The 14390-nt window shown below is 38.8% G+C and overlaps 1 protein-coding gene across 4 annotated transcripts in view; it reads right to left on the bottom strand.

Moving 5' to 3' along the window:
• The window catches only part of LOC139133915 (E3 ubiquitin-protein ligase TTC3-like), a 65256-nt gene that overhangs the window by 12466 nt on the left and 38400 nt on the right, over positions 1–14390 (bottom strand). For all 4 annotated transcript variants that reach the window (XM_070700701.1, XM_070700720.1, XM_070700711.1 and 1 more), the window contains exons 11-15: positions 7099–7252; positions 6769–6808; positions 4875–5076; positions 4276–4338; positions 3068–3223 (exon numbers count right to left, since the gene is read on the bottom strand). In XM_070700701.1, coding sequence (XP_070556802.1) covers positions 3068–3223; positions 4276–4338; positions 4875–5076; positions 6769–6808; positions 7099–7252 — 615 coding nt within the window. The remainder of the gene's footprint in view (positions 1–3067; positions 3224–4275; positions 4339–4874; positions 5077–6768; positions 6809–7098; positions 7253–14390) is intronic.

The raw sequence follows: 14390 nt of genomic DNA, 5'->3' as shown, positions 1-14390 counted from the left end.
GTTTTTTCGTTCTTAAACAGAGTTTGGAGCATAGATGTTCAGAAGTAAAATATTAACATTGTCATATTTTAACATAGCTATATAAGTTCGTCCTTCGTGAGCCATTTTAATTACCTTAATGTCAAGTTCACAGTCTTTCTTCCAGAGTATGGCCGTTCCTCTGCTCTAGTATTTATAGTTGTTCCATATTCCCTCACCACCCCATTCTTTTGTCTATGCGTCAGCTTCAATCTGTGATGCACAGTGTGTTTCCTGTAGAAATATGATGTCTGCTCTCTGTCTTTGTATGAATTCAAAGCACTGCTTCCTTTTTGTTGGGTTTCGTAACCCGTTCGTGTTAAGTGTTATCAGCCTCTTCTTCATTTATCTTAGTAGTAGTTGTTATATTGTTTTGCTTTATTCCACCATTTTCATTTTCTGTATCCACACTATTCACACTTTCCACACAATCCATGGTGTCCTCTTCTCCTTGCACGTCACCATCTCCCTGTTCATCATCACCATCACCTTCATCTTTACCGTCATCATCGTCATCTTCATCTCCTGATGACAGCAGATTGTATTTGTTAGATGTTTTCATCTTAAATTCTTCTCCATTTTGTTTTCTATTTCTATACCTGTATCTTCTTCTTTGACCTGGTGGTCTGAATGGTGTCATTTCTGTTTGTTCATGAGATCTTTTACCTGGGTTGTCTATCTTCCTGCATGGTTGCCTGCATGTTATTGGTTCTTTCCATCTGGAGTGTTATCTGGAGCAGCAGCCGAGTCAACAGTACTTGTGTTTGTTGACTTTGCCGCATTCTTTTCATTCTTTTCATTTCTGCTTCCAGATTCAGGGACTTCATTTCCAGATCTGGCTCCTACTTCTTTCATCTTCTTGTTTCCATTTGTCAGATTGATTTTGCTAGCAGAATCTGTTCACATTGGGCACTTCTTGTTTGTTGAGACTGTAATGCCCACCATTTTTCTGTTGTTGTTTTGTAGCATCGACCAAGGTGGTTGTTTGCTGTTGACGTAATCGTGGCTGATTAATGAACCATTGTCTACAGTCTTTGCGAAGATGTCCTTTTTTCCCCCGCATGCTAAGCATGTCTTTGCTTTTGGACAGGTGACATATGTAGCAAATTACCGGTGAACTTACTTTAGCTGGTTGACCTTGATAACTTATGTTGATAGCTGTACCTCCATGCTTTTCAAATTGGACACACTTGGGGATATCTTTGTTAATCTTCATTCTTACCACCATTCTTCCATCTTTTGATATTTTATAAGGATTGGTTGTCTCACCTTTCACTTCACCATACATGTTTAAGAGTGCGATGATTCGGCATACATCCACTTTGGGGTTTAGGTTATCCAGTGTGACTTTTTTGATATCAGTATTAAGATCATCTGGATAAATCCTATCACCCTTGTCAGCCATTATTCCATTCTCCAACACTGATTCCTTTAGTTGAACAGTTCTCAACGTCAGGAACCATATCCATGGTTTACCCAATACTCCTTTAATAAGGCCATCTATGTCGTCTTCATCTATCTCTTTCTTGATCATTTTCCAAATCGCATCTCTTGTTGTCCAAGGTTGAAACTTGAAGTTGAACTTCACGGTTCTCGTTGGACGAAAGTTGACTATTTCCAAAGCTTGAAACTTAGCCATAAGATCCTCCCCATCAGCCTGATTTGCCATTGATTCATCTTTGCTGTTTCCACACACGTAGCTGCATCCATATCCATTGTATCGATTAGCTTATTGTTGTGGAGCGTCTCCTCATTGTCTCTGCCTGGAAAAGGCACGTCAACACGACCTGCCATTGCCATTGACTAGTCATTCTTGTTTGATATGTTGTGCATATGGCTATGATAACAGCGCCCTCAAACTGATAAGAGTTTTCTTTAGCTAACGTGTGTGAGCATATGTCACAGCCATGTCAGTCTGTCTGTGTGTCTATCTGTCTGTCTGTTGGTGCGATATCTCAAGAACGGCACATTGGATAAGAATTAAATCTGGTATATAGGTATATGATACAACATGAAAGTTGTATAAGCATTTTTACATTAGCTAGTTACTAATTTGCTTATTTAACCAACTTTACAAATTTCAGACATAAGACTGGAGGGACTCTACAAACGTTTATGAAATTTACTATGTAGTATACCGGTATATTCATGAAACAATTATACCGGTGTTGTATTAGTGAAAGATATTTTGCATTTTTGTCAGTGAATTTACAATTTGCATATCTAATGACCTTTCACAATTTGGCATATACATGTAGTGCTTCAAAGGACTTGGCCAAAGGTAATTACACTTGCTATATAAAGTGGTGATACAATGACGGAAGTCAAAGAAAGTGAGTATTTTTATTTCAGCTCATTGTATATTTGTATACTTAATGACCTTGGAATTATCTGTTGTGAACATTGTTCATTGGTGTTAATCACATCAATTTCAATGAAGTTGCAAACATGTGGAAACAGTTTCAATCTACAGACAACTGCAATATATACTGAAACACAGGTGCATTTTCTGTTGACTGTTCATATCTGGTTAGCGTAAAGCCCCGGCTTGCACAGTCTTCAACTTGCAGTCCTAGGTTGGCTGTGCAATGTGGACACGTCTAGCCCTCCTCAAACACTAAACAGTGTTATCTAACCTTTGATGCACTTGATTTTGAAATATGATAGACTTACATAAAAAGAATACAAACAGAGACACCATAATGGCACACAGTGCAGTATTAATCTAAAGGAACTCAATGACACATTATAACTTGTGATTGATTGGTTGTAAACTTATCAGTATGACTTAGGGTTTTGCAATCATTTACAGCAAAATCTCTTTCATGACGTGTCATCTTCAGGGAAACACTTTAGAAAACTAAATTTGCTATCATAATGGTACAAAAGATTTACTTTCAGATCACTTTTCTTCAACAATGACCATGGAACTCTTTACATGGTATGAAGCAATACATGATCTGATGGGCACACTCCATACAGCAGTACATTGCACTAAACACCCTTGATTAAAACGCTGAATGTATTCAATGTATATTGAGCATTTTACCTTTTCATCAAATCCTTTGGAAGGTACTTTTGTAAATTCTTGAGGTTGTCTCTTCTTTTCTCGAAGGTCATCATCTCTATTTGAGTTTTCTCTCTCAGCGTGCATGGCTCTCCGTCTCCGTAATTCCTCGAGATCCTTATCATGGCGATCTTTATTCTGTTTGGGATGGGGCAAAACATGTAAAGAGTTACTGTCTCTACTGTAAGGTTCAGTGTGCTTTGGGGACAGACATTTTGACTCTTGACATTGTTCTGCTATGCTTCTTGTGTACAAGCATTTAGAAGCTTGTGGAGTAAATAAAGTTTCATTGTCTTGTTTTTGTAAAAATTAAAACATGAAATTTTTCCCCTCAGACTTAAAGGGACAAAGTCGCCCATTTTTCATGAATTTTGTTTGATACCAGATACTACTTATATTGTTTGACATGTTGAAATATACTGATGGAATGGGTGACCATGCATATATTCGACCCCGATTTTAGACAAATTAAATGAAACCATGGCGAAAATGAATTAATGGTCATGACCATTAATTCATTTTCCCCATGGTTTCATGTATCGTGTCTAAAACCGGGGTCGAATATATGCATGGTCACCCATTCATTCAGTATCTTTCAACATGTCAAACAATATAAGTACCTAGTATCTCATATCAAATAAAATTCATGAAAAAATGGGCGACTTTGTCGCTTTAACATAGGGATAGCTGCCACTGTTATATTTAATAAAGCAGTAAATTTAAGATAACTTGTTTCTGTAGCATTCTAGAATTTGAAAGGAAATGGTTTAAAGTTTTCTTGCCGAAGTCTAGGCAAAAAATTTAAATCTTTCAGCTTCAGAGTGCAAACTACCCCTTAACAACAATGGTTTGGCCCAAAGCCATGGTTATCAATGGTGCTTATGGTCCTGTTTATGGTGAATTGGGGTGCCACGTACGGGTTGAAAATAATGTACTTTGAATACAGAAATTATACTTCATAACATGGATGAGGGAACAACTGTAATTGAAGGAAAGGATTAGTGTTCTACACTGAAACACCAATAGATAAAAGATATGATGGTATTCTCTTCTGAGGGTCAATACTTGAAAACGCTGTATTTTTGAATTTGCATGCATTGTTTAGAATTCCATTGTGTTTTTCTGTTAGGTCCACAGTCTCACAGATTGATAGGCAAGTCACAATGTTGCGATTTTTAAAAACATCTTACCATGAGAGTGAGAGGAATGAATTCTTCGTCATTGATGTTATCATCACTTGGATACTGTGGGTACTGCAATATCAATACGGTGAGAATCCTTAACGGTGATGGCTATTTTAGAATCTGTTATCTCAACCTGTTTTATTGTGTGCCTTTTACCAAGCAAGGCTTGAGGAAAGTGACAAGATGGCAAAACATCGAGAAATAGAATCTGATTTCTTTTTGCAAGCTCCTGCACATTACGGCATTTGCCCATCAAATTCTCCTGGGTTTAGTTCATGGCAAGTAAATTAGACGTAGACACATGGCAAATATTCATGAGCAATTTTACAGGAAAAGCATACAATTGTTTCATTTCTGTTCAGAAAACTTGATATTGAAAATACTCTTTTGTACTTTTACAGATCACAGAACAATTTCTCTCAAATTTTTCAAAAACTGTTTGATTGTACCACATTTTGCCATTTCCATTGGGCGATAGCAGGCTAAAAACATCCAAAGCAAATGAATAAAAAAATGTTCCCGACCAACATACCCTAGTTTCTGGAATGTTAATGGAAATACTTTTTTCACTTGGACTTGGAAAAATTCACACTTGAAATACCTACATTGTCATCACTGTCAGAATCTGTTTCCAGTTCTACAAGAGGTGGTGGATCGTCGGCACAAGGTTTGCCATCTGAATCACATTCCTCATCGCTGGGGCCCTGTTCCACCAATTCTGGAACTCCGTCAAAATCATCATCATCGTCATCATCAACATCAGTGTATTCATCATCATCATCCCCATCCTCTTCCTTCTTAACAGCACTATCGACAGAAGACAGAGACAGGGTCAAAATCATGCAGTTTTTGCTGCATCTTCATGAAAAAGGAAATTGACCTTAATGCATCACCCTTCGAGTGCTGTAATTTTTCCATCCACAATTTTAGTGCAACATTATACTGATTTTTATGAATTTTTCTCCAATATTTTTATCATAATTTTAGACTCAATGGACATCACATTTCATTGCCTACAATTTTTCATCAAAACTTTGGCAAAGTCTGAAAAAAAATTTGACTGGGTTATATTTTATAAAAGGCGACAAAAAGTGACTTTGGCGCTAAATGTTTCCACATGTGGAAACATGTCACAAATAAGAATGTACCAGAAATTTAAGTGCCTTTTTCAGTTTCTGCTCCAATGCTGCTGTATGAACTTTGTTTACTTTAACTGTGGTGATTAATGTTAACATTACAGTTCTTGTCATTGATATATTAACGTTATTAGTCTGCCTTTGACAGTGGACCTTTCTGAGCATGTGCAGTTTTTCCCCCACCTGTTTTTCTGGTTCTCAGAGCTATCGCTTCCATGCGAAGTATGTGTTGCTGAGTGAATGTTCTTGCTGTTGTATACAGAAAACCTTACTGTTTGGGAACTTATCAGTAAATTGTTCTAATGTTACACCATTGAAATACTTAATATTCTCAAAACAAATGATTGTAAGTTACCCTTACGTATAATAAAACAACAGCAATTTGAATGTCCCATGCCCCAGCATATCCATGAGTAAATTAAGCAATAAAGCACACCCAGCGACGGTATACCACAGGATTTTGACCAGTTCACGACATATGCACGAGCGATAGCAAGTGCATATATGTAGTGAAATGGTCAAAATCGAGTGGTATACCGTCACTGGGTGTGATTTATTGCTATTATATCATAACAGTATATTGAAATTCTAGCGTGGAACGTCAAAAGCGGATTTTTCCTCAAGCTGAGAGCACGCGTGTATGACAGCTGTAGTATATAGCCAATTTACCACGGTTCTTTTCGCGTCTCGACCAATCAGATCACTGTATTTGCGCCATCAATATACTGGTATGATATAATTTGCAATATCTTATACAGGTTTGTCCAGTTAAGCTGAAATACGTTTTTAACCAAGTCAGCAAACAAAATCCAAACCGGGGAACCACAATAAATTATGCAAATTAATTTATGCAAATTGAGGTTTATCCAAATTTCAACACATTACCATTAAAAAGTGTGGGACAAATCTTAAATAAAAAACAGTCTCCTGTTGTCACTTCTTGTCTATGTAGGAAATCTTTATAGCATTGGATACCAACGTATTAGAAGCTCATACTGATCATTCATACTTTATAAGGTATCAGTCGCTATCAATACTCAGTGTCATCATTGTCTCAAGATTTATTTGTGAAATTGCTGGCCTTTGAGATTATTTTTAGGGTGATTTAGATTATTTAGGGAGGAACAGTGCAATGGCCTGTCCTGCAGGAAAAACTGCCCTTTAACCCTTTCACCACCATGGTTTGTCCCAAATCCATTGTTTTCTATGGTAAAGTTGGACCTGTACACAGGGAACTGGGGGTGGAAAGGGTTTAACCTCGGACAATTCTGATTTGTAATATTTATCAAAACAGGGTAATAAAGTGTTAATTGAAATTGACATTTGGCCAATGGTCCAAAAAACATATACAACGAAATCTTACCTCTCTGGTTTCAAGGGTACAAGATGAAATTCACTGAGTGCTGGTGGAGGAAAGGAACAAGACATGCAATTAATAAGTAACTGCATAATATCATGGGAATGAACAAGAATGGAATGAAAAGTTGAAAGTTTTCATGTCGAGTTTAATCTGTACTCCATACACATTAATTATAACGAATATTGTTCAAATCACAGAGCTTTGTCACATGTCTAAATCACAAACATTGAATAAATGAACATTTTTCATTTTGACGACACTGGGTCTGTGAAACCCTTATATTAAGCAGACTTGTAAACCATGTGATTGAACTTCATCCATTGATAGCCAAACCTTCATAGAACTTGTCTCTTTGCAATTCCAGGTCTCTCAACTCTGATGGAGGACAGTCATTTTCTTTGCAGAGAGAGATTGCTTTCAAATTGGCCTCGGATGCTTTATGAAAACGTGTCATGCCAAACAATCCTTCAGCATATCGATACTGACTCTGGAATGAAAGAATAAAGGAAAAGATTAAATTGCAAATTATAAATCCGAGCAAAGTGGACCAGTGGTTCCTGGTTTCTCCAGTTTCACATCGTTCAAGCTCATTTGCTCAAACTCACGTGCATTCGCTGAGACTTGCACACATTCAAATCAATACATCATGATGCATGATGATGTGTTGATACAAGCAGAGGTTTTGATGATCCTTTACAGGTGGACAGACATCATACAGTGTTTTCCAACATGTTTCTCTCACAAGGGGAGAATGTCACCCCCTGCTTGAAAATTTGGGGGATATGATTCAGAGTGAGTGGGGACTATAATAAATTTTGCAAACATACGTTATGCAAATTAAGATTTTTCACGGTATTAGCGAATCAACGTTAGAGTGTTAGACAAATATCGAATTAAAGACACTCCAGTTTTATTTTTTCCATTCATTAATCCTTGAATAAATAAGAAGTCTACACAAATCATTGACACTTCATTCATTTCAGTTCAAACATAATTCTGTGATCTTAAGGCAAATGCTAGTTGATAGTCTTTCAGCTGTATCATGTCCTTCGGTAGATAGAAAGCTTCTATGACTTTGCTGTGACTACAGATAGTCGATTACATCAACTGCAGGGTTCGAAATTAGCGGTATTCCCGCATCCACAGACTACCAACTTTTGCCTGGGGCTACCAAAATCCATGGAATGGTAGCCCACATAGACTACCAAAGACCGGGACATAAAATTCAGCCAGTGCTTGGCGTGCCATGTCGGGTCCGTCACTTTGGAATGAGCTAACTTGCAGTCAAATCCAGTCGGACACAGTAACATGAGTAAGGCAAGACTATGACTTTGTTATGCAAATTACAACGACAACCGTGCAGTGAAACTTTGCAACCAAGTTTCAATATCTCAACTGATGTACTTTGATGACAGGCCACAGTCACCTGTGATCTATTCTGCTCTGCGTATATGCGCCCCATAGACGTGTATACATATGCCTCTTCTTCTTAGGCATATGTACACACGTCAATGGGATGCATAGATGCAGAGCTGAATAGACCACAGGTTACTGTGGACAGGCACAGGAAATGATGGCCAAGGAAAATGCATTTTCATTGCATTTTGATCATAATGTATCAATCAAAGACAATATGCCTCCTCCCTTCAGAAAGCCCATGGTCTATTTTAAGCCCTGCTACAGTATGTCTAGTCGTGCTGAGAAAGCCGTGGTCATTGTCATGACGACTGTCAAAATTTGCGTACAACTCTGAGTGAAACAAGTTGTCAATAGGTAACCAAACTTTTGAGAATCACTGTTGTCCATTAGGCCAAAAAAACACTTTGTTTCTGGTCAGCCCGTATGTCATTTCAGAACCTGCACGTCATGGCTTTTTTGGGTTACATACTCATCAGTAGAGCTATCCTTGATATCCCTGTTTGCATGTCCAAAAATGCTATAAGGGAAACGCAAGTATTATGCAGCCAGTGATAAAAGACAATAACTGTTGCATCAATAGTGCCAAACCAGATAAGTTAAGAATTAAAAAAAATACCGCAATTATACGGTGTCGCTCAAATTTGATCAGAATTGGTACATACCAGTATGGATACCAAAGATCAACAATAAATGTTGTTTCTATCTGTTCAGTGCAGGAAAATTCTACGTTGATGTTATGACAATGATTTCTGCACAGTACAACCAGAAAAACAACAAGAAATATTTAAACCAGAAAAACAAGAATGACAAAAGTAATTAAGGTCTGAAACTTTAGGTACTGGAGGTCAACTTTAGCAACATGCATAGCAGAAAGGCAGCTAGCCCCCCTTAGTTTGACCATAGATGGTCTTCCTCCCCTCTACTAACAGTCTTCCTCCCCTCTACTGTCTATGGTTTGAGCAGGTCTTTTAATATGTAACAGTTCAATGACAATGACAGGAAATGACTCAAGTCAGTGGAGTAAGCCCGTTTCAAGCCTGTTTCAGAATTTCGCTTTTTCTTACCTCATTTGCACATTTTTGACACTGATGTGTTCATTTGAACAAATTCACATCTCAACCCCTACATCTACCTGTACACCAAATACTGAGACGGTAGCTTTGGCGGTATGGGTGCCTTTGTGTGTGACGGACATACATCCGCACATACCCACAAATATACAGACGCCACTTAGACTCATCATATAAGCTCTTTTTGGTATTTATATATAAAACCAAATATGAGCTAAAAAGAAAAAAAGACAAGCACTTCACCGCATCACTTTTGCGGAATGTCAAGGACCGGACCAGAAATATTTGGGGGGGGGGGGTGCTTTATACCTGTTTCTTTGGGTATTAGGTCACAGGGGCTCACAAATGGCTATATAAGTCAATATTACAGCGTTTTTCTTTCTTTTTCAATGTTACAAATAAACTAGCTGAGCCTGAAGAGCACAACACTTGTGTAGCTGTCTTTTGTGTAGCTTGTATTGGCATGTATAGTGCGCCCTCAATAGGGAGTGTGATCATATGTAAATGCGACCTTTAGTTCCGTGACCTCTAGCCATTCCTACTTCCTGTCCTCGCTATGCTCACTGTACTAATTTCCCAAGGGGAGCAGCTCTTCGCCAAGCCAAGACCATCAGCGCCGCTAAGTACCTGGTTACTTAAAATGCATCATAAATATTCATATATTTATGTGGGTGAGTCTGCATTAATGAGCGTCAAAAAGCACCAGGGCTACCGGCGACCTCAAGCATGGAGCAACATGTTTGTTACGGCTCTGGCGACTGTTGTTCTTGGCAAAAACGCAGAGCAAAGAAAGTCCGGTAAAGTATTCAGTGCGTTGTACGCGCGATCGAGCAAACATCGTAGAAGCCGTCGACGGCTCACGGGAAAATGGTCGAAAATACGTGTTCTTCTTATCTTCAAGAAAGTTAGCAGGCGTACAGAATGAGTCTCAGCATGGAGGTAGCAGAGACATGGTGTCAGATAGTCAATAATAAAGATGATACAAGTTTATTTATTCAAAGTAGTTCATTATTTTGCAAGCTAAATCTACGATACTGGTTGGTCTCGTAGCAAACTGCCAACGAAGCCTATGCGTTGGCTCGCAGCGGGACTGTGGCAATGACCTCAATGACCCGAGCGCGTTCGATACACGCCACAGTGCCGCTGCGATATCACAGCTACATGAAAAGGGGATTGCCTGGTCAGATCTCCACCCAACAATACCAGCACCGACCCATTTGTGAACGCAACACTACATTGTAACCACTCTATGTATAAAACCATAAAAGTTACAAGTACTTTTATTTCGTATGCAGCTTAATCTGAACAACATATCAGGGCTCAAAGTTGCGACCATTTTAGTCGCTGCGACCAAATTTGACAAAGTTGCGCCAAAAAAATGTAGGTTACTCGCATTTTGCGACTAATTCTACGCAAGGAATAATTCCCACCGTATTTCACAGAGTTTGCAAGGGTCGTGACCCTGAAATCAGACGTGCCAAAAATAGATTTTAATAAACATTTGACGTCGCCCAGCCACACAGAGGCGAGCGCGTCTCTACCGCTACTTTGTTTTTATATGAGAGGTTACATGTTGCCAAACAGCTGTCAAGACATGCGATGAATTTAATCACAAATTAAATCACGACCCAATCAAATATCAGTATCATGTCAATGCTGTCATAATCAATTTTATTGAACCAATAACCATCACAGGAATTAGCAGTAACTAACGAAATAAATCACAAGCAAAAACTTTCCCCCACGTGCACACTACCTATATTTCAGTCCAAGATGTCGGGCTCACTAGATCGTTATTTTGGAAAGCAAGGGAAACTCAAGGTCGATCATGTTGAAACTGGGTCTGCCAGTAAAGGAGACGCAACAACAACAAAAACGAAATCCCCAGCAGAACACTAGGGATATTGATAGCACCAGCGATCATACTGTTCAAGGACAGTGTACCAGGTCAATCATTCGATGACGATGATGTTCCGTCTGTGACGTGTACACATGACAAATGGATCCGCAGCACAGCAAGAAACCGAGTCGGAAAGTCGATAGCAGCCACAAAATACAGGAAAAACATGCCAAACAAAAGTATGGGATGAAAAAGTAAAAAATCCCTTGCCAAATACGTGACAAGTCGAGAATTTTGAGATTGGTTTCGGCACGACAAAGAAACGGACTTGAAATACTGTTACTGTTACCAAATTGTATGTATAAACGCAGATTTAGAAAAAAGTACTACGAGATGAATAATGAATGGCAACTGTTCACCTTTATTTGATAAGTACCACATTGTTTGAACGGTTTCAAAAATGCTCCTAGTTTTTTTGGGTTTGCTCCTAAAATTTTGGACTTGGGAGCAAATTGCTCCTAGCTGAAAATATTAACTTTGAGCCCTGCATATATATGCATTATTGGATAAGAGGTTTAATGGGTCACTGTATGTGGAAGGACTGTAACTGGGTAAACCGTTCAGTTAATAATGTACCATGGAGGTAGTAGCGGACTACCTCCATGCATATACTATGCATGCATACACAACGGGCAACACGACTCAATCAAATCCCGTGCACTTTTCCTGACAGGCAGATGAGATAGTCTAATGGCGTTTGATGTTATATTCGATATCAGACTCAAAACAAAACGTGAACAATGCTGATAATATATTGCATATTTCGTATCGAAAACCGGTAAAGTTCGTAACTGGTGACATGTCGCGGCCTGGAGAAAGTTCATCACCATCGATCGAATGTCCGTGACGCTTTTTCTGCCAAATAGACATATTGACATAAGACATATTGCACAGGGAACTTCGCGATATGGCAATTATATGAATTTTACCGTGAAGAAAATAATGTGAATTTAAACTGGCCGTACAACCAACAGTAAACATGGCGGAGCAATGATACCGACTTCAGAGACTTCGATTTTATTTTCATTGCGATCGCTGGTGTGAGAGCGAGTCGTCCGGTCGAATTTTTTCCCACTGGCTATTCGGCTTTGAATTTTCAATTGCCCTCATGTGCTAAAAACAAGACGGGCGTTCTCTGTGAATCAATAAGTCTTTTGAATATGAAAAAATCAGACATCTGAACCTCAACTCGCAGCTTGAAAGTTGTTCTCCGAATCGGACAGGGACATCGGTGAGGCCGGATTTCACGTAATAGCTATGGAAACCGACGGCTCGTTCGGTGTAAGAAAGCATGCGATGTACGTCTACGTTATTTTTACTGGTTTTGAGAACTTCTAAAATAACTTGTAATCTGTATATCTTCGCACATCGAACCGATATTGTATACCTATCACAAGTGTAGGCGTATAGCTTCGAAATTTTATGGGAGAGACACCATGACTGAGACCGACAGTAGCGGCACAACAAACTATTCCCAATTATGCGTCCGTGTTTAATACAGACATCTCTGTAGGTGATTCTGGTTTCTCAATCGAAATGAATCAAAAGTCCGACATTGACAACATTGACATAAAATATGTCCGAAAACTTTTGTTTTATTCAACCAACTGATTCATCTCCTTTGATATCCCCTAAGTTACATGTAAACAGTCCGGAAAGACTGACATCGATGTCTCCCGGCCCCCATGCATACAGTATGGCCGTACGAGTTCAAATATTTCAGTGTTATACATTTTCTTGTCCTTCTCTTTCTTTTTGAGCCAGTGTCATTATTGTGAACACGGCTAATAAATAAATAATATTTCTTCACCGTTTTGCAAAATATCTCGTCAACCGGGCGCATGGGCAACGTCTTCGCACGTTAGTCAAAACTAATGACACTGTAGGTCAGAATATAACATCGGTCAAAGTAAGATTGAATAAGGAAGACGAAAATGCTTTCATCGATTGACAAAAATGAGAAGGAACGAGTCAGTAAATATCAATCCATAAAGGGGAGATCGAGACTGCCATCCCCCATGATTAATCAACTGAGAACAAAATATATATTTCGATCGACAGACTTACACAACCAGAGACAGCATTTTATTCAGCTTTAAAATAAGTCACCGCCTTTCCTATAATAACACCCCGTTTGCGTTTCGATCTACTCTGCTCTGTCCCCAATCGGTATGGTGTTAGGTGATAACGCAATCTCGACTGGCTTTTTAACCTCCCAGCAATAAAATGGGAACAAATAGGCATACAAACTTTAATACCTGTTGCTGTACCACTGAGGTGATCTGCCGGCTGTGTCGCGTACGGGCCATGTGCAATACATCGTGTTTGTAAATATGTTAATTTCCTGTTTATTTCTTGCATAAGGCACGCCCCACCACTCTTGAACGAGCCGTCACTCACCAGATTACGTCCTCATTATAAAGTATAATCAAGTTTCCTGCACAGGTACTTCACGGCGCACATGGGTCGCTTCGGACATGGTGCTGACAGCGTCCAATTTTCTTCACATTCTACATTCACGAAGGTTCATTTTTAGACTTTAATGACATTGTCAGATCTTGTGCCAAAACAATGGCCGTGTCCGTCAAAAAAAATTACCAAGATTTCATGTTTTCGGAGATTCACCATAACAATCATACTGCGGATATGGCCGGATCTGCCTCCCTTGGGAAATTAGTACAGTAAACACAGCGACGTCTGTACGCATGGCCGGCCATATGGAGAGGGAAGTAGGCATGGCTAGAGGTCACGGAACCAAAGGTCGCATTTACATATGATCACACTCCCTATTGAGGGCGCACTATACATGCCAATACAAGCTACACAAAAGACAGCTACACAAGTGTTGTGCTCTTCAGGCTCAGCTAGTTTATTTGTAACATTGAAAAAGAAAGAAAACCGCTGTAATATTGACTTATATAGCCACTTGTGAGCCCCTGTGATTAGGTGTGCAAGTATTCACATCAAATGACTAGTAAATTCACTTCATGGGCAGAATCTTGAAAAATTTTCTTTTCTGGTCTATATTATATATATATATATATATATATATATATATATATATATATATATATATATATATATATATATATATATATATATATATATATATACACACACACACACACACATATAATTGTTGGGTTTGGAGAGGTGTTCAGGTTATAGAGGTCCTATTAACATGGAGCTCTATTGGAATGGGACTGGGAAAAGGGTTCAGTTTAGACAGGGTTTGG

Source organism: Ptychodera flava, chromosome 1 (assembly GCF_041260155.1).
Source record: "Ptychodera flava strain L36383 chromosome 1, AS_Pfla_20210202, whole genome shotgun sequence".
Classification (NCBI taxonomy): domain Eukaryota; kingdom Metazoa; phylum Hemichordata; class Enteropneusta; family Ptychoderidae; genus Ptychodera; species Ptychodera flava.
Note: the sequence above shows the minus strand (reverse complement) of the source record. Positions and strands in the feature narration are given on the sequence as shown.